The following is a 22,595-nucleotide window of genomic DNA, read 5'->3' on the forward strand; positions in this document are numbered from 1 at the left end:
TGTTTTGGTTGTAGAGGGGGGACACGTGTTTGCATGTGGCTGCTCGCTACAACAACCTGTCCTTGGTGAAGATCCTGCTGAATTCACTGTGCACTGTGACAGAGAGGAACCAGGTACAGTGTTCCAGAGCCAGACTTGATTCATCCTGCTTCTTTATTTACATTCATGTGTTACGTATGTGTATAGCCTATGTTTAATATTTATGTTTGAGTGTAGTTACCAACTGCACCATATAGAAAATAAAAAAGATAAATATTCATTTATTATTAGAAATTTTATTGATTTGCTATATTTGCTGAACTGTGTATTTACTTGTAGGGAAATTATACTGTGTTGCATCTTCACCTGAACTACTGCACATTGAAAAAAATAATACACAGTTCTTTCTGTGAATTTCCTGACTCAATTCTACCAAAGTAGAAACTGCAGCTAAACAAACAGTACAAACAAACAAACATCCTGTGCTGTCTATGTGTCTGTGCCTGTAGGGAGGGGACACAGCTCTCCATGTGGCTGCTGCTCTGAACCATAAGAAGACAGTTCAGCTCCTACTGGAGGCAGGGACTGATGGGACAATCAGAAACTATGTAAGTTCCTACAATACCACCATCCATCTACAAGCTGGATGTTTAGATTCACAATTTGTCTAATCTTAACTCATCACCTTTTAGATGCAGTAACAAGTGGTGCTCATAGCAATAATATGCTTTATGTACTCTCATGTCCTTCTCTATTTCTCTGTTTGGCTCTGTGAGACAATGGAACACCACCACCAAGTCATTGGTACCATCAGTCCTCACAGCTTTCACGCTCTCAATGTGTTTTGTTTTTTGTTTTTGTTTTTACTAGAAAGCATGTGTGCTTCTTAACACTGATGTTGCCAAAAGCAGTCTGGTATTACTGATTGTTTTCACACTATATGTCAGGATTTCATTAAAATCTGACTTATTGGCCCTTTCAAAGTTAGTTAATCTTAACCCATTTAACCCGGCAGACAACAGCGACAATGCACAGTGTACAGCGTTTATTACAATGAAAGAGGTACTCCAACAATTTAGTATTGTGCTGTCATACAATTGGGGGACTAACAAGAGACAGATCAAAAATAATGGCCAAACTCTGTGTAGCTGAAGCCAAAATATCCAGGCTTTATGTCCCACTATGAGTAAAACATGAAAACACTCCAACAGTGCTTCAACCCAAGCTGAGATAACCCTTATGACATCATCAGTTATTTTTCATACAAAATGTAGATACTGCAGAGCTCCTTCAAAGCACCTTTCTGACAGTAGAATACAGTTTTGCTATGGGTCATATGAATGTTAGTGTGTTTTTTTTCTTGTCTACTGTTCACTTCCAGGCAGGTAAAACAGCCCTTGACAAGGCCAGAGATAACAACCACAAAGATGTGGCACTTCTCCTGGCCAGAGCTCCTCAGGTTGGTGTCTGCATTAGAAACATATCCTAGATATCATTAGTTCATATTCTTGTATTAGATATAAACTTAAACCAGGGGTGTCTGGTATGCTCTGCTGGTAAAGGAGGCGCACTTTAACATTCAAGTTCTACAAAAAAGCGCAATATTGTGGAAATATTTACATTACTAACATCATACTTAAAATAATGAAGACAACAGTTTCTCTACATTTTTATATTGTCATTTTATATCAGACAAACAACAAAAGGAGGTCGGAAGCTTGTTCTCTTTGAACACATTAGCAGGAACCTTTGACATTAGCCATTAAAAGAAAGTTTAAATTGATATGCAACATCTAGAAAAAAAAAACTTGGAGGGCCAGAAAGGGCCCCTAGGCTAGCAGTTTGAGATCACTGCTTTAAACCAAAACACTGGGGTGTCAAGAATGTGGTTTGTATCTTAGTTTTAACTATTTTTTTTAACTACTTTAGCCTCAGAATTGAGCGTCAGAGCAATGTTTGTGATCACAAGAGCTAGAAAACCATTTAAAGGTTTTTTTTAATAAAAGTTGCTATATTTACAGTAGTACAGTTGAGTACAGATATTAACATTTTACTCTGATGAAACTTGTACTCGTTAAAAGAACATTATCTGTACCAGATACTTGTTTCAGCCAAGTTCTCGCTCAACCCAACTTTTTGAGGAGCTTACAATAAGTGCGTTCAACCATGAGGATACAACCCAAAAATGCAAGTATCGTGCAAGCAAATGAACTTCATCAACTTAGCTAACGTGTACAGTTTCTGCTGTCCTGATATAAACAGGAAGCCCATTCCACAATTGTGGAGCCAGGACAAAAAACTGTCTGGGTTTTGTTGAGCAGTAGCTGGGCCCTCTTTATAGTGAAGGAGTGTGGAAACAAATGAAAGAGTGTGGTGGACGGTCTGGGGTGCATGGTTTGACCATTTACTGGATGTAGGAAGGATCGGACAGCAGTGTCAAGCCCGGGTTCCTTGGGCAATGTAACCATAGCAGCTTTTATAATTGTCTTTAGGTTCATCGCTTCATGCGAGGAAGAACAATAAGGAAACGAAGAGAGAGACTGACAGCTGAGCGCCGGACCCAGTCTGTCACCAGGGTAGACATTCTACCAAACAAAGTAAGGAAATACAAAAAAAGTCAGTCTTTATAGCACATGGAGGTAAGAGGATTAGTTAGTCGCATTAGGTCAGATCTTTAAAATTTAGCTTTTGCTATAATTGTTTCACTGAATACAGTTTTTATTTTGCATTTGACTTGAATTCCATGCTGTACGTCCTGTCTATGTGTCCGGAGGAGGACAGCAGTTCTGTGGCGGAGGAAACCCGCAGCAGTGAACACACAGAGAGCAGAACTGCCGTCAAGGTGGGTCCTCACCAACAGCAGAAGCAGCAGCAGCAGCATTATCACAAGATCCCAGCGGCCACCAGCAGCCCCTACAGCCACCATAAGCGGAGAGCCAAGGAACAGGTAGGTCAACAACGGACAAGTACATCAGTCAGTAATTTCAATAGTTCATTTTTGAGTTAGATTTCATTCATAGGATGACAGTCTCTGTTTTACAATTAATGCTAGATGACATTCAGGAGGCTTGTCATGGAACTGTATTTCTAGATTAAAAAAAACTCCTGTAAAGTTTTGTGCATCCCAGGATTCCCAGGCACACAGCTTGTGCCCTTCTAACTCAGAGTTGACTGGGTTAATTCTAGCCAGATTGTAATGTAATGGGGATGGCACAGAACAGCAGTAAGTAGGTAAATCCAAAAAACAGGCAGAAATCAAAGCCAAGAATCAAAGTCCAGAAAACAGGCTGAGGAGCAGGCATCTTGGAAGGCGAAGGACAATCTGGCAAAGGACTAGTGGGAGTGGGCTACTGTACATACTGAGGTAATCAGATGGAATTGGAAGCAGGTGAGCAAGTGGGTGGAGAAACTGTCAGGAAAGAGTTAGTTGGAGAATGAATGAATGATCACGAGGGATTCTTGACAGCAGCATTTTGTTGTTACTTTTACGTCATGTTACCATTCCTCCTTTGTAGGCTTGGAATGGAGATGATCTGAGAAAAGGCAAGAATGACCTCAACATTAAGTGGGATCTGCTCTGTGATAATGGTGAAGACAGTCCTGCTAAGAATGGAAAAACCTATCAACTTTACACACTGTACCGTGATAAGGATGGCAACATTAGACAGGTTATTGATGAGTTTTATTTTTTAAACTACAAACATTTTACATACAACAAGCTTACAAAGCAACGGTTATTCCCAGCGATTCATTTATAAATCTAAAGGTTCCAGAGTGGGTAATTTTTATAAAAAATATGTTTTGTCATATTTGCTGAAGTTTTCTAAAATGTTCTAACAGTAGAACATGAGACAAATAATCTGTGAAACAATCCGGTTCCTCTGGCTCCTCCTAGTCCTCCTAATGGTATTAGCAAGAATCCACTGGGCCTGAACGAAAACAACCAATCAGAGCCAAGAGAGATAGAAAGAGGGTTTTGGATGGTGGCTTGAAGGTGGTTCAGTGCTGAGTCTCATTCCTAGCATCGATATTTGACGACCTGGGAAGGAGACTCAACAATCAACTATCTTTCTCTGATTGATTGTTTTTGTTCAGGCCCTTTTTTCCACAGATTTATTGTCTCATGTACTAGTTGTCAGGATTAGTGAAAGTTTCAGCAAATATGACAAAAATATTTTTATAAAAACTACCTACTGTAGCTTTAAATAGTCAATGAACTTAAAAACTAGAAAAAAAAATTAGGAGTGGAGTTTGAGAAAATCTTGTTTCTAAAACTTTACATTGAGTACATTTGCCAGAAACGTTGAACCATTAACAGGGTGGAATCCTGCTGAATGTGCTTGTGACCATTCTCTTTAGGCACCAGCCAATGGATGCCATTGTAGGCCCCTGCTCAAGAAGCTGGAGGGCCAACTGCAATTCACACAGGAGGAGATGAGGCTGCACATCCTGAACGTCCAGGAGCAAGTCAACAGTAGGCTGGGCCAAATGGACCGCAGGAACAGACACCAGGTGTGCTTCCACTTGCTCAGCTTAGAGATCATGGCTTATACAATTTCTTTATATACCTTCAGTGTCTTAAACTGATGGTTCAGTTTGTGTTTTTAAAGTTTGATACCAATTTCCATTCTTTGAGTAAACCTACTGGTTGCCTATATTTTGTTTTCTTTAAAGCCGAACTTGAACTATGAATTGTCCTTACATTTTTGTTAAACTCAACATGTCAGTGTCTCATGTCTAGACAGTAGCAACATGTTAAGTAGGTACTAAACACACCTGTTGGAGAAAATCCATCTAGGGGGCACTATCACTGCACTGAAGTTTAGTTTGGCCTTTTTTGTTTTTTTTACGATTTTGACAAGTCAAATGCAAATTTCTTAGTAAAACTTTAATTTTAGTTTTCATGCCAGAAAGTTCCAAAATTATTTTTTACAATCTGATTTTCCTACACTTTGACTTGGGCAGATTAAAGTGTTGGACATGCTGAATCAGGAAAGAACAGCAGCAGAGAGGAAGAACATCATGTACAGGACCGAGCAGAGAATTGCCCAGGGAAGAGAGAAAACCCTGATGACACAGGTACCTCTTACAATTTACAGCACACAGAACACATGGGATGGTCTTTTTTTATGTTGTATTTTAATGTTTTATTACATGTTGAACCTTCATGATGGTAGTGTGGTGGCTGTGGCTCAGGAGGTAGAGTGGGTCATCCACTAATCAGAAGGTTGGCTACTGGCTTCTCCCACTCCCAACCCCAAATTGCTCCAGATGCTGTGTACAGATGTAGGAATGTGTGTGAATGATTCAATGTAGCATGTAGTCTAAAAGTGCTTTGAGTGGTCATAATTGACCATAACTGGGCTGAAATTATACATTCATACTCTGATTATGAGAAAAAAGATTATTTTGCCTTGGACGCATCTTCCCACTTTCTTTTATAAAATATAATTAAAAACACCTTAAAATCTCCAAAGGATCTGTTGACTGAGAATAATCTCTCTAGAATTACTGTTCAGTGATAGATCTATGACTTATTACTCAAGCCTTCATTGGAAACTGTTTGGAAAAGCGCAGGCCAATTAAAAAAATACTTGGCAGGTGATTGGATAACCCATCTGTCTATCACTGTTTATCACGGGCCAACTTCAACCAATCTGATCAACGAAGCATAGATAGAGATAACGTCCTGTATGAATCAGAATGAAAATGCAGAATCAAGAGACTGCATTTAATTTCAAGATTAAGCATCATTTATTTTCCAAGAGTCCAAGACAAGTCTGATGCAATAGACAAACCACCTCGAATCTGGACTCGAGTACTACAGCACTGTCAGTCATCATTAGTCATTATAAAACACTTATTAAGGCCTTATTCTGCATGAGCATATTCTACAACTACAAGGCCATTAATTAAGAGTTTTCCTTCATTAACCTCCTAATCACTGCTTATTGATACTAAGTAAGGAAGTTGTTGTCCATGAAGATCTTATGATTTGCTCAGTATGGGCCTTTATAAGAATACTAATTTTTTAGTGCTTATTAAATTTACAAAACACAAAAAGTGTTAATAGCATCCAAACAAGGGCCTAAAGGTGGGTTTTAGCCCCCTCAGTTGTATTTTTTGCCCCCTCTGTGCTTTATGTCTCTAAAGAAAAATAGCAAAAACAACAAGTAGAATATACTCATGCAGAATAGGAAATTAATAAGTGAGTAATATCTTATCTGCTTTCATCTGGTGTAATAAATGCCAGAATTCTTTATTAAATTAAAGGACCAGTGTGTAAGATTTAGTAAATGGACCTGTACTTGTATAGCCCCTTCTTTTCGACCACTCAAGCGCTTTACACTACGTTTCCACATTCAACCCTTTCACACACATTCATCAATGGAATGGCAAAGTCCACTCGAACAGAAACTAACTCATTCATTACACATTCACAACACCTACAGCCATCGGCGGGCAATATGGGGTTCAGTATTTTCCTCAAGGATACTTCAACATGTGGCGGGAGGAGCCGGGGATCGAACCAACAACCTTCCAATTAGTAGACGACCCACTCTTCCTCTGAGCCACAGACACCCCAGTGGCATCTAGTGGTGTAGTTTTAGATTGCGCTCACGTCACCCTCCCTTTCCAAGCACAAAAGAGAAACTACGGTGGCAGGACCTGTAACAGCTTGTATTTCTCACTTCCATTTGTGTTGTACCGAAAAGATTGGTCCACTATGGAGTGCAAACATTTAACATGTAATACTTAAATCTCAGATTTTCTGATTTTTATCTTTAAAAACTAAATCATACACAGTCAATCTGGACAATGGACAATATGAGCTCTTGTCTCAAGCAGGCAGCGGTGAGTAATGAATTGAAGAGGTGGTGTATGTCCCAGCTGAAGGACATGGATGTTCATGTTCCAGCCAAAGCACAGTATTACAAACTCCTCCCTTCACCGTCTGTGGAGCAGTCTGTGGCAGACACTGACCTGGAGTCACTCCCCTTGCTTTCTGTGGTATCTGGAGACAGCAGCACTTCACTGGCTACCTATGTCAACATCTTGCCATCCAAATCTACCAACAGTCTGGGAGGCCCCAAGCAAGAGCAGCTGGGGAGCAGGACATACTTTGAAATGAAAGTGGACAGGTCACCAGGTATGTCCAAGAACAGCCTACATTACCACTGCATCAACAATTCAGTGGCACAGCTCACAGTGACCTAATGGTTGGTTGATGGTTTGTTACAGAGAACCATCTGGGAAGCCTTCATTGGAAACTGTTTGGAAAAGGGCAGGCTATTTAAGAAAATACTTGGCAGGTGATTGGATGAACCATATGTCTATCACCATCTATCACAGGCCAACTTCAACCAACCAGATCAACAAAGCATAGATAGAACCACAGATAGAGTTAACTTAATTAAGCATCATTTATTTTTTGTTTTGAAGAAGGAAGCTACTTCAGAAAAAAAAGACATCAAGTAGAATATTTGACAAGACCATTAGCCAAGTCCGAGTGCAAATAATGAGTCCAAGACAAGTCTGATGCATTAGACAAACCGCCTTAAGTCTGGACTCGTCAGTGTGCAACTAATATGCATGCCGTGGGACAACTAGTTAATGGTGACTATTTGTACCTCAATGTAAAGTGTTTACTAAATACATTCTCTATTTATTTCTCTCATATCAGATGACTATGAGAACACAGCCCTGTTCCCTCTGCCCGCCAAAACCACCTCAGACCTCCTGCTGGGCTCGGGAGTGAAAGACAGTCCCACAGGAGCAATGGTGCCACTGTGTGGGGAGGGCTTCTCAAGCAGCTGCAGTCAGTCCAGCATCAGTGACCCGGGACCCAGACTCATCCAACATCAGGAACAATACAGGACACACTATGGAGAGCTGATGAGCACCCACAACCATGCAGGGATACAAACTGAGAGCACCAGGACTCTGGAGTTCTTTATCGACCGTCCCATTGAGCCCACATTTAGCCAAGAGAGGAACAATCTGCATGCCAAAGAGGTGAGCGTACTCATGGGTAACTGGTCACCACAGCAGTCAGGACAGGCTTGGACTGCACCTGTCAATCAAGCAAACATGCTCCAAAAAACACTTTTCTTTAAGCCTTCAAGTTGAACTACTTCATTAAGAAGCTGTGGTAAAAATCTGAACTCAAACTGATCTTAAAACTTCCACTTCAAATGTGTCGTTTCCTTTCTGTTAGGTGACTCAGCGTTTCTTTGAGACGGTATCGACTCAGCTGGAGCGTTGGTATGAGAGGAAGCTCATGGAGGTGGAGCATCAGACGCAGCTGAGAGCCCAGCAGGACAGGAAGGAGCTACAGCAGCGAATAAGCGCGCTGGAGGAGGAGCTTCAGAAGCTGAAGACCAATGAGAATGCAGAAAACTCAGACGCAATTAATACTGGAGGAGACTAATAGAGAATTTCTCACTTTTGCTTTAATATTTAAAAACTCATATCACCTTAATTTACAGCAGGCGGCAAAAAGAGAAAATGAGAAAGTCAAAGTCTTGATGTCTACAGAAATATTCATAAGTTACTCATACTTTAAGGGTGGCAGAAAAATATGCTGATTTATTCACAGACCATCACATTTATCAATATTTGCTTGGAAAATCCCCCAAATGAAGATATTTCAACTCAAAAAACATTATTGTGGCGGATTAATAAAACACTGGATAGAAATATCTAAAGGTGGAATTAGTAATCAATAAACTATTTCCAAATCTTCAGACATTTATACATCAATGATTCTAAAATATGGCCATAACAGATAGATATTACATTAATTTCCATTACTGTTTTTAACACTTATTTTTAAAATCAATTTAAATTAATGTGTTAATGTTTAACAGCATTTGACACCAAACTGGGGTGGCAGCTGGGGGGGCAGGCATTTTTTAGTGGTGGCAGCAGCCATCTCTCTTGATCTTCCCCTAAAAGTTGTAAAAAACAACCAAATAAATAAGAAGTGCATACATAGATACAATAATTCATACTGTCTATAAAATCTATACATAAAGAAAAGCATTGCTAGATTATGAAGGACAGTTGTTTACTGAATAATAGCTTGTCAAACAGTTTACATTTGTTACTATTTAATTAAGTTATGGTAACAAAGTGTTGTAAAGTTCATAATGTTACAAACTGAGAGAGGAGGAGTTTTATTTGTAATGTTTACTTATTACAGATTACCTTTACAATTGATAAGTCACATTTTTCAATGTGCAGCCAAAACACTTGAACACATCACAGGATAAACTCTTCACAACACTGACATCTGTCCCCTAACAGTACCACTTTGTCACTCATTTCAGTATTGACCATAAAAACCACTAACAACAAGTAGCATTACAATCGCTGCCACTACTATCTTCATAAAAGTATTTAATAATTTAGCCAATGTATTTATTGTTTTGTTAAAAGAGGGTGAATAATATAAGGGACTCTATTGTTACATATGTATATAGAGAACCTAGCAGGAAAACTAACTGACTCTCTAAGGAGGTATATGGAAATTATAGATGTGGTCAGTGTCAGTTATGATATTTCAGTAATAATATTACTTCCCCCAGTAACTAGTAGGGTAGCTAATTACTAATACATTTCATTAATATTACAGTTACCCCCTCAGAAAATATTAGTTACCAGACAAAGCGTAATCTTAAACTGAGAATAGCTGAACATAAAGCAGCTATAAGAAATCAAAATAAAGATTAAGCTATATACCTTATTAAGGTATATTTAATATTTATTCTATAAATACATTCACCTCCTGCTACTTCTGATATGTACTATTGTTTATTTTGTATAGTACCCTCTTTCTTCTAATATATTTCTTGTATTTTTTCTACCTTTTTGTACTTGTTTTTGATACATATCTTAATTTGAGGAAATTCAAGTGTTTTGTGCTCAATTATGGTATCTTATTGAAATGTATGCATTCTGCATCTGGAATTGTCAGCTTTTGTACTCTGACACTAACTGCAGCTTATAGTCTTATGGAAATAGAATACAATATTTGTGTAATGTTGTGTGATAGAATTATAGTTGCTATTGCGTATTATTGTAGATGTTTTGAAGTGCATTTGTTTTGGGGAATGTGAGCCTGTTGGTTAGCACCTAACCAGTCAAAGCTGCAGTAGGTAACTTTTATAAAAAAAATAACTTTCTGTCATATTTGCTGAAAACTTTCACTATATCCTGACAGTTAGAACATAGAGCAGATAATCTGTGAAAAAAATCTGGTTCCTCTGGCTCCTCCTAGTGCACTAATGGCATTTGCAAGAATCCACCAGGCCTGGAAAAAAAACAACCAATCAGAGCAAAGAAAGACAGTTGATTGTCATTCCCAGGTCATCAGATACCAACACTGGGAATGAGACTCAACAATCAACTATCTTCAAGCCTCCAATCCAAAGTGTCTTTTACTTTCTTGTCTCTGATTGGTTGTTTTCGTTCAGGCACGGTGGATTCTTACAAATACCCTTAGATTATAGCCACAGATTATCTGTTTCATGTACTACTGTCAGGATATAGTGAAAGTTTCAGCACAAAAAGTATTTTTATAAAAGTTACTGCAGCTTTAAAGCTGTCCTGATGGCAATCAAGCACAGATTAAGGAACAGTAAGGAACTGCCAAATAAGGGTACACTTCTTTAAAGCAGCCTAGTTGGAATGGTTCTACAGACAGGAATTGATGGCTTCGATGTAGAATTAAATTGATTTAGTATGAATGCTGATGAAGATCGATAGCAGAAAAACAGTCTAAGAGTATATCTGATTTTACATTTGTTAAAGTTCCTGAACTTGGAGAGACAGCAATACCTGTTGAGGGCATTTGGTTATTAATTTTGTCTCTAATAGTAATAATTACATCATAAAAGACACTCATAAAGTCGTTGCTAAATTAGTCTGTCCTTTCTCCCCAAAATTCAGACTTGTGATGATTAAAATCCAGTTTTGTTTGTTAATATCAGAGTAATGGAATATTTCCAGCTGCTATATGTAAGCGTTTCCATCTTTTTCCACAATTACAAAAATGAATTCAAGGATGTGATTCGATTGTTGGATTTCAAATCAGTAGGAGGGTGTAATATTATTACAAAACTAGTAAAAAGTAATATTATTACCATAATATTATTACTAGCAATGCCTTACTCCCCAACACTGGTCATGAACTCCACAAGGTACCATAAAGTAATAATACCACCCTGTAAATACTCCATAACAATAGTCCTGGATTCAAATTGTATTGTACTACTTATTCATTATACTTTAGCAAAATTTACTTTAAAGAAGCTATAAGGAATGTTCATTTGTGTTCCTGTCTCTCTAGTGAATCTAGTGATGTAGCTGCAGATCGCAAATCCATCGAAAAAGGGCTCCCTTAGAAAAACAAAGGTTGGGAACCAAAACTATATCAGAGTAATTACTAAAATAAAGGACAATAAAAGTTTTGTGAAAATCGTCACCTTGGTGGTAGGCCTGTTCACTTCATTTGGGCACCCAAGGGCAAAAACATAAACCATATGTGTGGGTGAGTTGAGGTCTGGTGTCAACAAACCGACAGACTGGACAAAGTCCCACCCTCGCTGCTCAGCTGTCAGTCAGGCCATCGGACAGAGTGCCGTTGGTTGTGTAACCCAATGATCCTGGTGTGACATTTGGCCTCAGCGACCACAGCCGCAGCTTCTGAAGGGAAAATCAAATCAATGCTCCATTGACTCTGTCAGAGCGCGATGGAAACCTAATTAAAGGCCCTCAAGGCATAGCTGGTCATTTTATGCATCCAAGCATCAGTGCTCTCAAATCAAGCCAGTATTATGTACTATTGCTTTACTCTGTGGTCTGAGGGAGGGGTATGGTCCGTGGGCCTCCCTGACCAGGGTAGTGTCAGCACTTAATATGTTAAAAACTCATGCCTCATGTGGTTGTTTAATAGTTTTTTGATATGCAGCAGTGCATCTGGTCTAAGGTACATTGCTTACTCAGCGCACCAACTGGAGTCATGCATACTGCAGAAAAGTCTATAGAATTCATTAACAATGCTCAAACATACTGCAAGAAGTTTTTAAAGGTTGGATTTATTTCTCTTTTAAATGTCTTTACACTGTTAAAGTATTAAATAATAAAAGTGTGGGGGCATACCAGCCTAATGGATAAGGCACACTGGTGCACACCACATAACACCCACAGTTAAATTCTGGCAGGAGGGCTTGCATGTCATTCCCCTCTCCCTCACCCTGTTTCCTGTCTCTTTAAACTGTCTATTATAAGTTGTTACAATTCTATAAATTGTTGTCTAAGTTGTCTATTTTAAAGCTGCAGTTGGTAACTTCTGGTCATATTCGCTGAAACTCACTATATCCTGACAGTAAAACATAAGAAAGACTTATCAACATAAATAGAATCTGTGAACAAAACTGGTTCCTCTGGTTCCTACTAGTGCTCCTACTGGCATTTGCAAGAATCCACAAATAAAAACAACCAATCAGAGCCGAGAAAGATCTCAAAGATGCTTTGGGTTGGAGGCTTGAAGACTGATGATTATTGAGTCTCATTCCCAGGGTCCCAAAGCATCTGTATGTGTTGCCTGCAAATGAGACTCAACAATATCCACCATGTTGAAGCACCATGTTTTTTTTTACAGTAGCCCAGATTGGTAGGTTTTCATTAGTGTATAATTGCATGAATATAGAAACATGGCTCTATATCACGTTTTGTCCTTACAAGCATGAGAAACTAGGAGAAACTATGGTGGCCATGAACACCATAGTTTCTCCTTCATGCTCGTAAGGGGAGGGTGAAGCAAGGGAATTGCACTCTGCAACTGCACCACTAGATTCTACTAAATTTTACACACTGGACCTTTAAAGTTAAAGTTGCATAGATTTCAGTTTTTGGGCAACTCATTGTTGGCTAACACGTTCACTATGACAAACAGAAAATCCAATGTTTTAAATTGCTGCTGGGCTCTTATAACACAAAAGAAGAATTTTGTGTTTATTGTTACATTTGACCTATTGTTAATTAAAAAAATATTGACTGGGGCAAAATCCAAATGATGCCAAAAGTCGTCCGCATTTTTGCTATCATGATCTCTGTGGAGATGTTTTTTTGTGCGTAATTTTCACATGAAGATTTTTACAATGTCCCCGAAATTGAAATTGAATTTGCACAGCAGGCCTGCCAGGCAGTCATGCATGCATGTACATGGACTGACATGCATGACCCCCACATCCCAAATTAAGAACTGTGTGTAAGACAGCAGGTAGGACATGATCCATGTAATCACATTATCCACATTAGATAAGTAAACAGATCTTGCTCAGGCCTCCCCATTAGCTCAGTTGCATCTTTACGTTGATGGCAGAAGATCCTATGTGAAAGACCGACCATAAAAATGTCATCTCTGTCACAGAGAGGGGTAGATATTGATGAGACTGGTTATAGTTGGCACTGCCGGCGTGGGAGAAGTGAGAGGGGGGGCGGGGGGCATTGTCCCGTCGGGAGATGATCGATGCTCACATCCTGTGAACCCTGCATGTAACACGGGAGAGTGCTCCCAACACACGGGCAGCCAACAGATACACAGAGAGACAAAGACAGAGGAAAGTCGAGGGACTGCAGTTTGCAATAGGCGCGAAAGGACCACCAAATACCTCCATGGGGTAGCCATACAGACGCAGTCAACTCCTGTGAACACGATGAAGTGCATCAAGAGGCAAAGAGGGTACCCATACCAGTGATATGTAAGTGCTGCTGCAGTGGTTGCTTCATTGAAGGGAGTCATTTGATGTAATGTTTGTGCTAAACATTGGTCCTATATAGTCAGAAGACCTGGATAGTGATTGTAAATGTCATACTTTTATTCATTATTGTTACTATAAAAAGAAAGTAATGGTTCCAACCAAATTTCTGACCTTCTCATAGATTAACATGCTAATTTTATTTTACAGTGAATTTCGATGACTTCTATGAATATGCAAATTATTTATATGTGTGAATGCATCTATGTGTTTGATCATGGGTTGTCTGGTGAATCAAACATCAAACATTCGGTGCTGTCAATTAAATATTTAAAAAGAGTAGAGCTGCACCATAGGCTATATGATCAAACAGATGGTAAAGCTCTATGATAGCAGCCATGGTAATATACTGGGGTCTAGTATAAGGTCTTTATTCAAATCAAACTCTTCAAATCATAAACAACAGCCCAAGAACGTATCAACTATTTCACATTATCATCTGATGACACTTCTAAGTCTTCAATTTCCAGATTTCAGTTACATCACAATGCCAGACCAGTTTGGCTTCTCTTTTTGGTCCGACCAGACATTTGTTTGGCACAGCGCCCGTTTTTCCGTAGGCTGTACAACACATGATTGACAGTTCTCTCCTCCAGTCAGACATCCACATGATTGGACGAGCACCAACCACTGGCTAGCATGTCAGTGGTTGCTGCCATTTTAAAAATGGGAAAACAGAGCAGGTCTAAAATTTCTCTGCAACTAGCAATGGAAATAGCTTTTGTGATGTTTGGAAGTTTCCAGGGGTGTTACCTGAACTTCTAAACACTCCTCTTAGTTTTTGTTGATTGGTCCAGCATTTATCTCAATGCATTCTCAATGTCAGTGTCTTTGATTCTGGCGATGTTACACTTTTTTTCTTCCCATTCCATGTACACATTCAAACCAGCGATGATTGTATCCTACTAACAAGTATTGTGTGTGTACTAAATGTAGATTAATCTGCCACGGATCCGCCAGCAACTGCGCTTTTTCCTCTTGTTTGAGAAAACAGGGAAACTACCAGCTGTTTCAGGAAATTACTGAGCATTTAAAAAACAAAAGAAACTATGAAACTTTTTCTGAGTTTTTTAAGATGTACTTCTTCAGTAGGAACCATTGGGCTTAAGGCTAAGAGCCAAAGACAGAGGTCAGAAGGTACTGAGAGACAGAGTAAGACATTGTTGGTTTGAGTCTTTTCATGGGATTCAAAAAATGTTGAATAAGACCAGCTTTATTCTTAACAGAATAACAATTTATTTCGTAGATTTAGCCACTGATTAGGTTGGTTAGGATAATATTCTTCTTGCCAATGTAATTTCTAAAATCTTGTAACAACCCAACATATACATGCAATAGGGCAATAAGTACAAGCAGTCTGACGTTCAGGCTCAGGTTGTAAACAAACCCCAACATTAGCAAAATATATTTGGAAGAGAAATGAATGCATATGGTAACATTACAAGCCAAACTGTCTGTTGTAAACATCCACAACAGCAACCCAACTTGACATTACTGCTGCACCTAATTTAGGTTTTACCTCCAAAGGAAGTAGTAGCTAATCTGGCCAAACTCTCACAGGCGCTGATCCTCTGACTGCTTTCTTGCCTCATTGAATGTATTTTTAGCTAAGTCGCTGTGTCTTGAAATCTCAGTAAGTGTGTCAAATGTTATCATCACCAACAGAGTTACACAAATAAAACCCAAGTTGTAATAAAATGTACCTTTCCTTTACAATCTCATAGCAATATGTAGCCGTTGTAGGCTTTGTGAGGGTAATGTGCATGCTGTGTCTCTACAGTTCAAGGACATGTTGCACTGAAGTGGTGAGAAGCTGACCATGGGTGACTGGAACCTGCTGGGCAGCATCCTAGAAGAGGTCCACATTCATTCCACCATTGTGGGCAAGATCTGGCTTACCATACTCTTCATCTTCCGCATGCTGATCCTGGGTGCGGCCGCTGAGGACGTATGGGATGACGAGCAGTCCGAGTTTGTCTGCAACACTGACCAGCCTGGCTGCAAGGCGGTCTGTTACGACCGTGCCTTCCCCATCTCCCTCATTCGCTTCTGGGTCCTGCAGGTCATCTTCGTCTCTGCGCCCTCGCTGGTCTACATGGGCCACGCCCTCTACTGCATCCGATCGCTGGAGAAGGAGCGACACCGCAAACGAGCCCAGCTGAAAGAGGAGCTGGACGAGCTTGAGTTGGCGTTGGATGAGCATAAGCGCATGGAGAGGGAGCTGAGGAAGCTGGACGAGCAGAGAAGGGTGAAGAAGGCTCCTCTCAGAGGCTCTCTGTTGAGAACCTACATCATCCATATCCTTACACGCTCTGCGGTGGAGGTCTGCTTCATCCTGGGCCAGTATGTACTCTATGGTGTCCAACTAGAGCCGCTCTATAAGTGTGAGAGGCTACCTTGCCCCAACAGTGTAGACTGTTACATCTCCAGGCCCACAGAAAAGACCATCTTCATGGTCTTCATGATCGCCATCGCTGGTGTGTCACTTTTCCTGAACATTCTGGAAATATCCCACCTGGGCATCAGGAAAATCAAACAGACACTGTATGGAGAGAGGTACACAGAAGATGACAGTTTGATTTACAAGTCCAAGAAGAAGGCATCCTTACCACACCTCTGTGTAATGAGCACTGTATCACCTCACAATGGGCCTTTGACTCAGACCTTCAAAGTGATTCCAGAGGCAGACATGAAGCCTCCTCATTACAACACTGGACTTAAAGCCAACCAGGACGCACTAAGACACAACAGCTTGGCTCATCTGCGTTACAGTCAGACCAGCTATATCTGCCCCCAACCTAGGATGCCACCCAGGTCTGACCAGAACTGTGCAATCCAAGCCCCCCAAACCCATGAAGGTCCAGAGGTCAGCACAGTCATGGTGGACAACCATCCAGCATGGGCTTCTACTGTGTCCAATGTGGAGGAAAGTAAAACAAGCCATCTTGAGGATCCCCATGATGGAGAACACCCTCAACCCAGCCACTTGGAATCACTGCTGTCAGCTAGCACCTTAAGGCCCAGCGCTATCAGAGACCTCGATGAGGATGAACGAAGGGAGTCGATGGGAAGCGAGGTCCTGCTGCACAACCCCAGGAAGACCAGCTTCATGATCAGACCACCATCTGAGAGCTTGTCCTCCATCAGTCGCTCCACGAGCCCTTCCTTACATACCTCAGAGGAGTCGGATGAACTGGGCTCCCTGCAGGGAGACATGCCAATGATGCCGCCTGCTGGAGGCCGAAGAATGTCAATGGCAAGTAAAGAGCAGAAATTTGTCTGAATGACATTTCATGGTAGTTGAGAACATCGAAGGCAAAGTTCTAAAAGAAAGAGTACACCCAACCATCTGAGAGCAGCTTATCCTCCATCTGGGTTTTATCTGTCACAGTTGTCTACAGCATAAGAGTGTTTTTTATTTTTTTTTATTTAACCTTTATTTAGACAGGTAATGTAACTGAGACACTGGTTCTAGTTTTCAACAGAGACCTAGTCAAGACAACAGCAACAATACAACACAAAGATACAGACAGACAAGACATACAGTGCAGAAACATAATAGAAAAAAAATGTTATTCAGTACTATGTATGAGTTGTATCTATAAAGCATAAAGTTTCTGCTAGTTTCTTATGAAGTATTTAGCCTACTAAGTTAACCAACAAATCTGGCCAAAATATCCAATACCATAACCAAAAAGATGTGATAAACAGTCACTGATTAGGACTTTTCAAGGTGGCAGCAAAAGAGATGAAGAGGTTTTTTGAAGAGAGCTGATTTGGGTGTAGCCCAATACAGACACATTGGCAGCCTGTGCCCATTCAATGTTCTCAGTGGAAGTAATAAGAAAAAATCTAACTGCTATTGTTATTTCAGATAATGCCCTTCAGTTCTGACAAAACTAATGAGTCAATTTGAAAAGCAAAACAGCAACAGCAAAAGGGAGAAGGCAATATGCTGCCATCAGAGACAGTACACAGAAATGCCAGCACTGAATGGAATTTAGATTTTAAAACTTAAGGGTTAGGCGTTAACATTTTTTTGGGGGGGGTTGTTTGTTTGTTTGTTTGTTTGTTTGTTTGTTTTTTAATATTTTTCATATGAGATTAGATAGATAAATAAAACAAAATTAGATAGCTATGTCAATATAAGATGCAATAGAAATGAAATACATGTAAAAGATGAATATTTTATATTTTAGTTTCTTAACATTTAAACACATTAATTAATAAATAATTATAAAACATATTAAAATGCACAATTGGATTCAATATGAATTTTATAGAAGAATATATATATATATAATCTTTGATAAACACAGATGGTTAGTTGTACTCTCAAATTAAACATTTGTGCTTACTAATTAGTAATTCATGTTCTCATATTATCGTGCAATGGAATTTACATTACATGGCATAAAACAAAAAAAAAACTGTTTAATATTTAACAAAAGACAGCACATTGTTTAACATTGGAGATTCGTGAAAATGCTTGGGAATGTTCCTTTTAAAGGGATAACACTTTAGTGCTATATTTGGTTAATAAATTAATGAATCTATTGTTTATTCTGCACCTACAAATTTGTTGTTTTTCTTTTCTTAACGACACCTACCAGCCTCCATAGATTTCATATGTAGTTTATTATTTTAAAAAATCATTCTCTCTTACCTTATCAGCAATAGCGTTAAAAATAAACCAAAGATGACATGTCTAAAGCATCAAGAATATTTTTACAGAAAAATTTATATATCTGCACATTGTTGGAGACTCAGTTTTGGTAGACATTAAGGATTTCTTCATCATTCTTTTCTTGCTCCCAGAAAGTATTCCTTTATGTTTCCATATGGTGTTTAAGCACTTTAAGAATGTTCTTTTAAGCAATCACTATGAACACATACTGATGCTTGCTTTACTGAATTCCAGGTACACAGTGTGTGTTTTATGTCCAGCATCAGCTACAGTCTAAGTCAAAGCTGTCTTCTTGTCTTTTTCAGAGCATGTTTCTGGATATCTCCTCTATCATGAAGAAGTGAAGTGACAACACTAACATCATGGCCGTATGAGCTGTGTTCCACAGCCCAGCTGGGTCACAAACGGGAGAAACTGTATCAATGATCCAGCCATCAACATTGATCCACCCCTCAAGTCACATGGGGCCAAAACCAGTCAGTCAGCCATGATGAGGCAGCGGACTCAGTGCCAACGCCCAGTATGTTTTGGATTTGAAGCACCTTATAATGCCTACATGTGGGTACTAACAGGAAAGGATTGTATCTCTATAAAAACATCTGTCCATGTGTTGGCTGAAATTTTAAGATTGTGCAGAAACAACACAATGGATTATGGAGCAAACTCCTCAGAGGATGCCTTTGCTCCTGGACTTTCTAAGCTTAAAATACGTTTTCTAAGTCAAAGACTTGGTTAGAATGTGTGTATCTGTGTATAGTCATTTATATACAGTCATTTGATTATAAATGATGATACTTTATATTATATTCAGATTAAATGCTTCTTAACAAAACAGCAATCATTTTGTCAACAGATATTTAATTTAGAATCCACACAACACCACACAATCCAGTTCTCATGCTTTTTTCTTTTATTTCTCAAGAAAGATAGCCTAGGCAAAATGCGTTTTTTTTTTTTTTTTTGTCATTTAAAACCTTTTTCATATCAAATAAACAAAACATGACATGTTGCACAATATTTACAAAAAAATCTAAACAGGCCATTCGAACATTCAGAGATAAAAAATGAATGAAAAAATGCTGAATCTGCATATAACAGTCATGTTGCAGGTTGCTCAAAAATGGACACGTAAAAAATGGCTCACCAAAATCTACAAATACAATGAAGTAACCACTGTAAAAAGTCAGAAACAATGCCACAGAAACTCTACATGTCTATCATACAGTCCTTACCCATTAGAAGAGGTATGCTGAATCATCCAGGTAGATAAGTGCTTAAAGTCCGTTCAACTAAACTTCAAAAAGTCAGAATCTGAGATTCAAGTGGCCCCGATTACAGTGTTCTGTAAACAGATTGGATTAAATAAGTACTTTCTTCAGTCTGCCACCATGTTGTGTAATTGCAAATTGAAGGCATTTGATTCCAAAATACTAACTTCCATAAGGGGAAACTCTTCCCTGACAACCACTGCACACTGGTATAAAGCTGCAGTAGGTAAGTTTTATAAATATTGTCATATTTGCTGAAACTATATCCTGACAGTAGAACATGAGACAGAGAATCTGTAAAAAGAAAAATCAGGTTCCTCTGGCTCCTCCTAGTGCTCCTAATGGCATTTACATTAGTTGGTTGCTTGAAGATAGTTGATTGTTGAATCTCATTCCCAGCATCGGTATTTGATGACCTGGGATGACACTCAACAATAACTATCTTTCTTGGCTTCCGGCTGATGGGGGCGGCGTGCCGGCTTTGGTTGTTTTTGTGGTCAGACCGTAGATTTTTGCAAATGCCATTAGGAGCACTAGGAGGGCCAGACGAACCTGATTTTTACAAATGATCTATTCGATGTACTACTGTCAGGACTTGGTGAAATTAAGTGAAAGTGAATATGACAAAAGTTATTTTATAAAGTAATACCAACTGCGGCTATAACATACACTTGTTAAAGGTTGTTTAATTTAAATAAGTTGTGTGTGCCTTTAGCAGCGAGCATTTGGAAAGTCACCATGCTTCCTGTTAAGGAGTTATTCAATTGACTATTCATGAAATTATTGGTAAACCGAGTTGGTTCTCAATCACAGGTGGCCCAGGAGTCTGCAGGTTTCCCCCATCTTATGCTAACACGCACTTAATTACTGGCTGATTTGAAACTGCAGACTCTTGGTTACCTCACGCCTACATGGCTAAGACAATAAACATATGACTCAATTACTATTATTCATTATCTTGATTATACATTGTTTTTTGCAGCACTTACGTTACTGCTGCTTTTGCATTCTTTTTGCACAGTTTGATAATCAGTGGTTCCAACCTGCAGGGTCGCAAACTTTCACAGGGGGGTCATGAAGCCTTCTTGTTTAAGGGTGTAAGAAACTTTAAAATTATCAGTAGGCCTGCATCTTGAGGAGTTTCTTGTTCTGTGAGGAACCTAATTTTATTTATGATTATTATTTTAATCTTAACAGGGATAAGGCACAACGGGCAAGAACCTGAACACAAGCATATTCACAGAGCCTTCAGTCTCTTGATAAACAGCCTCGTCTGCTTTAGAAAGTTCAACAACAAAGAGCTACAATTAAGAATGTATGATTGTTAAAAAAACAAAAATACGGACATAGTTTTGTAAAAGTTTCCTAAATGTAAGGAAAGTCATCTCTGTTCAATATTTCACAGGAATAAGCTGTAAATTAATCTCGGTTTTACACAAACTTCCTGCAGTTCTTGTGTTCACTGTTTGGGTTCATTGTACAGTTTATCAGTTGTTCTATACTGTTTTGCATTGAATATAATATGAAATATCCATAAAATATGTCAGTTAGTTTACTTACTGATAGAAAATGGCTCCCTAAAGGAAAAAGGTGGGAACCACTGTGCAGAAAATTGAAACTTGCTTGCGTTAGATAATGTATCACAGTGAATCATGTCAGCTTTTACTGTTGTTTTTTTGTAGCATGGCGATGCAGTTGTAAGTAGAGATTGATCTGAAAATGCTGCATTGCATTACAACACAACAATAATGTAACTCTGGCAACATTAAAAGCATGTGATGTATTACCTAACTCAGACAAGTTTCAAGTCTCCATGAGTAAACTTTTGTACCATACTGAAACAAAATAAAACCACAGCAGAACATCCTCTAGAGCTGCTTTAAAGACTGGTTGGCAGTAATAAAAAGTATATGGATTTTGCAGTCAATGGGCTAATACAAGAAATAAAAAAACTTAAAATTGCACTGGGGTTAGAGATGCTCCATGTTAACTAGTCAACAAATACTACTAGACAGTGATGGCATTTGCTGTATATGGAAGATGATTAGGGCCATTGAGGTCTGAGAGCAATGTGAGAAATGTGAGAAATAAGACATCTTTTCAATATTATTGTCAGACTTCTGATTTGTTTATAACTTTTTCCATAAAATTATGACAAGTGACAATTCTTCAAAATTCATTCCATAATTGAGAACTATTGTGCAGTGTCCATTTTGAACCCTGAGTCCTCAGAGTTGGACCAAAATGCAGACCAAACAACTTGAAAGATCCAATTGTTGCAATAAGTGCAGCCTTCAATTAAACTAACAGATGATTTCATTTGCATTTTAGCGCTAGGAGAGGAAGAGGTACCAAAATGAGGCACAGAATCATTTCATAGCTTTTATTCATCTGTGTTTTGTGTAGAATGGATTATTTAATGCTAAAAATGATTTGATGCCTCGTTTTGAAGTTTACTTAAGTGTAACTTCCAAGTTCATTTTTATCTTTTAAACTTCTGGTCCTATATTATTATTGGTGACACTTACAAGAGCATTTGGCTTTTCTATATGGAGACCCACAGTGGTCAATATTAAATAAATATATAAACGTAACAAATAATCATATTAAAAAATAAACACAAAATATATAATGTAGCCATTAATTTGTAAAATAATCATATCACTTTGTAAACTAAGATGATGAAGTGTTATTTCTTTTCATATTTCAATTTATTAAAGGTAAATTTTTTTCAATTAATTTAATAATTTCAGCTGTTTTTATTTCAAAATCTGTGTAATTATTTAATGGTTATATTACACATTGTGTCTGTATTTATTGATTATATTATTTATT

The 22,595-nt window shown here is 38.7% G+C and overlaps 2 protein-coding genes across 2 annotated transcripts; both read left to right on the forward strand.

Annotated features, from left to right (window-relative positions):
• Window positions 1-489: 489 nt before the first annotated feature.
• On the forward strand, window positions 490-10,110 carry LOC118336751 (ankyrin repeat domain-containing protein 6-like). The gene is made up of 9 exons (XM_035673441.1): window positions 490-587; window positions 1,361-1,438; window positions 2,472-2,926; window positions 3,495-3,647; window positions 4,339-4,491; window positions 4,945-5,058; window positions 6,829-7,129; window positions 7,664-7,995; window positions 8,198-10,110. The coding sequence occupies exons 3-9, from the start codon at window positions 2,723-2,725 to the stop codon at window positions 8,408-8,410; spliced, it is 1,470 nt and encodes a 489-aa protein (XP_035529334.1). The 5' UTR covers window positions 490-587; window positions 1,361-1,438; window positions 2,472-2,722; the 3' UTR covers window positions 8,411-10,110.
• A 5,514-nt stretch (window positions 10,111-15,624) lies between these two features.
• Window positions 15,625-18,836, forward strand: LOC118337192 (gap junction alpha-10 protein-like). Its single transcript, XM_035674099.1, has 2 exons — window positions 15,625-17,061; window positions 18,798-18,836. Exons 1-2 carry the CDS (start codon window positions 15,625-15,627, stop codon window positions 18,834-18,836), a joined length of 1,476 nt encoding a protein of 491 aa, XP_035529992.1.
• The last annotated feature ends 3,759 nt before the right edge of the window (window positions 18,837-22,595 follow it).

The sequence above is a fragment of the Morone saxatilis genome, unplaced genomic scaffold (genome assembly GCF_004916995.1).
Source record: "Morone saxatilis isolate NCDOM2014 unplaced genomic scaffold, NCSU_SB_2.0 Contig3, whole genome shotgun sequence".
In the NCBI taxonomy this organism is placed as follows: Eukaryota; Metazoa; Chordata; class Actinopteri; family Moronidae; genus Morone; species Morone saxatilis.

Bases quoted from the DNA above. Each gene is read 5' to 3' on its own strand.
- LOC118336751 (XM_035673441.1), top strand. From the start codon at position 2,723: ATGCTGTACGTCCTGTCTATGTGTCCGGAGGAGGACAGCAGTTCTGTG. The intron at 4,492-4,944 runs GTGTGCTTCCAC...TGACTTGGGCAG, and splicing joins ACCGCAGGAACAGACACCAG to ATTAAAGTGTTGGACATGCT. The intron at 7,130-7,663 runs GTATGTCCAAGA...CTCTCATATCAG, and splicing joins GAAAGTGGACAGGTCACCAG to ATGACTATGAGAACACAGCC.
- LOC118337192 (XM_035674099.1), top strand. From the start codon at position 15,625: ATGGGTGACTGGAACCTGCTGGGCAGCATCCTAGAAGAGGTCCACATT. The intron at 17,062-18,797 runs GCAAGTAAAGAG...TGTCTTTTTCAG, and splicing joins GAGGCCGAAGAATGTCAATG to AGCATGTTTCTGGATATCTC.